The 1,859-nt window shown below is 55.7% G+C and overlaps 1 protein-coding gene across 1 annotated transcript in view; it reads right to left on the bottom strand.

Annotated features, from left to right (window-relative positions):
* The window catches only part of NBEAL2 (neurobeachin-like 2), a gene marked incomplete at both ends in the record, with an annotated part of 17,901 nt that overhangs the window by 13,578 nt on the left and 2,464 nt on the right, over positions 1-1,859 (bottom strand). The window contains one exon of the mRNA XM_010009063.1: positions 22-348. Coding sequence (XP_010007365.1) covers positions 22-348 — 327 coding nt within the window. The remainder of the gene's footprint in view (positions 1-21; positions 349-1,859) is intronic.

Raw genomic sequence — 1,859 nt, 5'->3', positions numbered from 1 at the left:
GGCCCCCGCCCCCCCCCCCGCCCCCGCCCGCCGCAGAAGCTGCCGCAGCTCCCCGGGCAGGAGGGAGAGGCTGCCCAAAGCCCTCAGAAGCTCCAGCAAGTTCTCAGAGCAGGTGGTGGGTAAGGCTGGTTGGGTGGCCAGGGCGACCAGCAGGCAGCCCACCATGCCTGCCTTGACACAGGTGAGGCGGCTGGACAAGGAGGCTTCGCAGAGGCGCCGCAGCTGAGCCGAGAGGAAGAGCTGGAGGTCCCTGCAGGGCAGGGTGGGCAGCCAGCCCAGCAGGATGAGCAGGGGCTGCTCGTTGCGGATGGGACGCACTGGGAAGGAGCTGTGGTCGCCTTCCACCGCCTGTTGGAGTGCAAGAGGTTGTTGGTGCAGCCCTGAGTCCTTGGAGAGGGATAGATCTTCCCCTCCGGACAATCCGGGGTGGTGGAAGAGGTGCATCAAGCTTATCTGAGACCCTGGTGCATCAAAAACCTTGGAGACTCCTGTGCATCAGGAGTCTTGGAGACCTTCATGCATTAAGAATCTTGGAGACTCCCATACAATAAGAATCTTGGAGACCCTCATGCATCAAGAACCTTGGAGACCCTCATGCATCAAGAATCTTGGAGACTCCTGTGCATCAGAAGTCTTGGAGACCCTCATGCATCAAGAATCCTGGAGACCCTCATGCATCATGAATCTTGGAGACCCTCATGCATCAAGGATCTTGGAGACCCTCATGCATCCAAAGTCTTGGAGATGCCTGTGCATCCGAAGTCTTGGAGACTCCCATACACCAAGAGTCTTGAAGACCCTTGTACATCAAAAGTCTTGGAGGTTCTCATGCAGCAAAAACCTTGGAGACTCCTGTGCATCAGAAGTCTTGGAGACCCTCATGCATCAAGAATCCTGGAGACCCTCATGCATCAAGGATCTTGAAGACCCTCATACAACAAGAATCCTGGAGACCCTCATACATCAAGAATCCTGGAGACCCTCATGCATCAAGGATCTTGAAGACCCTCATACAACAAGAATCCTGGAGACCCTCATACATCAAGAATCCTGGAGACCCTCATGCATCCAAACTCTTGGAGATGCCTGTGCATCCGAAGTCTTGGAGACTCCCATACACCAAGAGTCTTGCAGACCCTTGTGCAAAGAAAGTCTTGGAGGCCTCCATGCATTTAAAGTTTTGGAAAGCCCCGTGCATCAAGGGTCTTGGAGACCCTCATGCCTCAAGAACCTTGGAGACCCTCATGCATCAAGAATCCTGGAGACTCCTGTGCATCAGAAGTCTTGGAGACCCTCATGCATCAAGAATCCTGGAGACCCTCATGCATCAAGGATCTTGGAGACCCTCATGCATCACTTGTCTTGGAGGACTCCATGCAACAGAAGTCTTGGAGGTTCCTGTGCATCAAGGGTCCTGGAGACCCCTGTGCATCAAGCATATCAGAGACCTCCACGTATCAAGCACCTTGGAGACCCACCCTGTGCATCAAGCATTTTGGAGACATTGTCCCATCCAGCAGTGCCAGAGTAAGCACTGCCACACCAGAAAGGGATCAAATCTCCCCAGGGCTGAGCAGGACTCCAAGCTAAGGATGGTCCTAGGAGCTCTTGGGAGGAGCCACTGGGAAACTAACAGGGTTGGGGGACTTGGGGAGGGTGAGGAATGGGACTGCTGGGGCCGAGTTGGGGCTTTGCTTGGCATGGGGAAGTGGGCATGCTCACCATGTTGAGGAGCTCCTGGAGCAGGCGTTGGGTGGGCTGGCCCTGGCTCCTCAAGACCTCGTAGAGGTGGGCGTAGCCGATGCGCTCCTTGAACACCTCCTGCAAGCAGCCAGGCACGTGGGGCCCTGCACCAGGTC

Source organism: Chaetura pelagica, unplaced genomic scaffold (assembly GCF_000747805.2).
Source record: "Chaetura pelagica isolate M959 unplaced genomic scaffold, ChaPel_1.0 scaffold980, whole genome shotgun sequence".
Lineage (NCBI taxonomy): Eukaryota > Metazoa > Chordata > Aves > Apodiformes > Apodidae > Chaetura > Chaetura pelagica.
The sequence above is the reverse complement of the archived record's forward strand: the minus strand, read 5'-3'. Positions and strand labels throughout refer to the sequence as shown.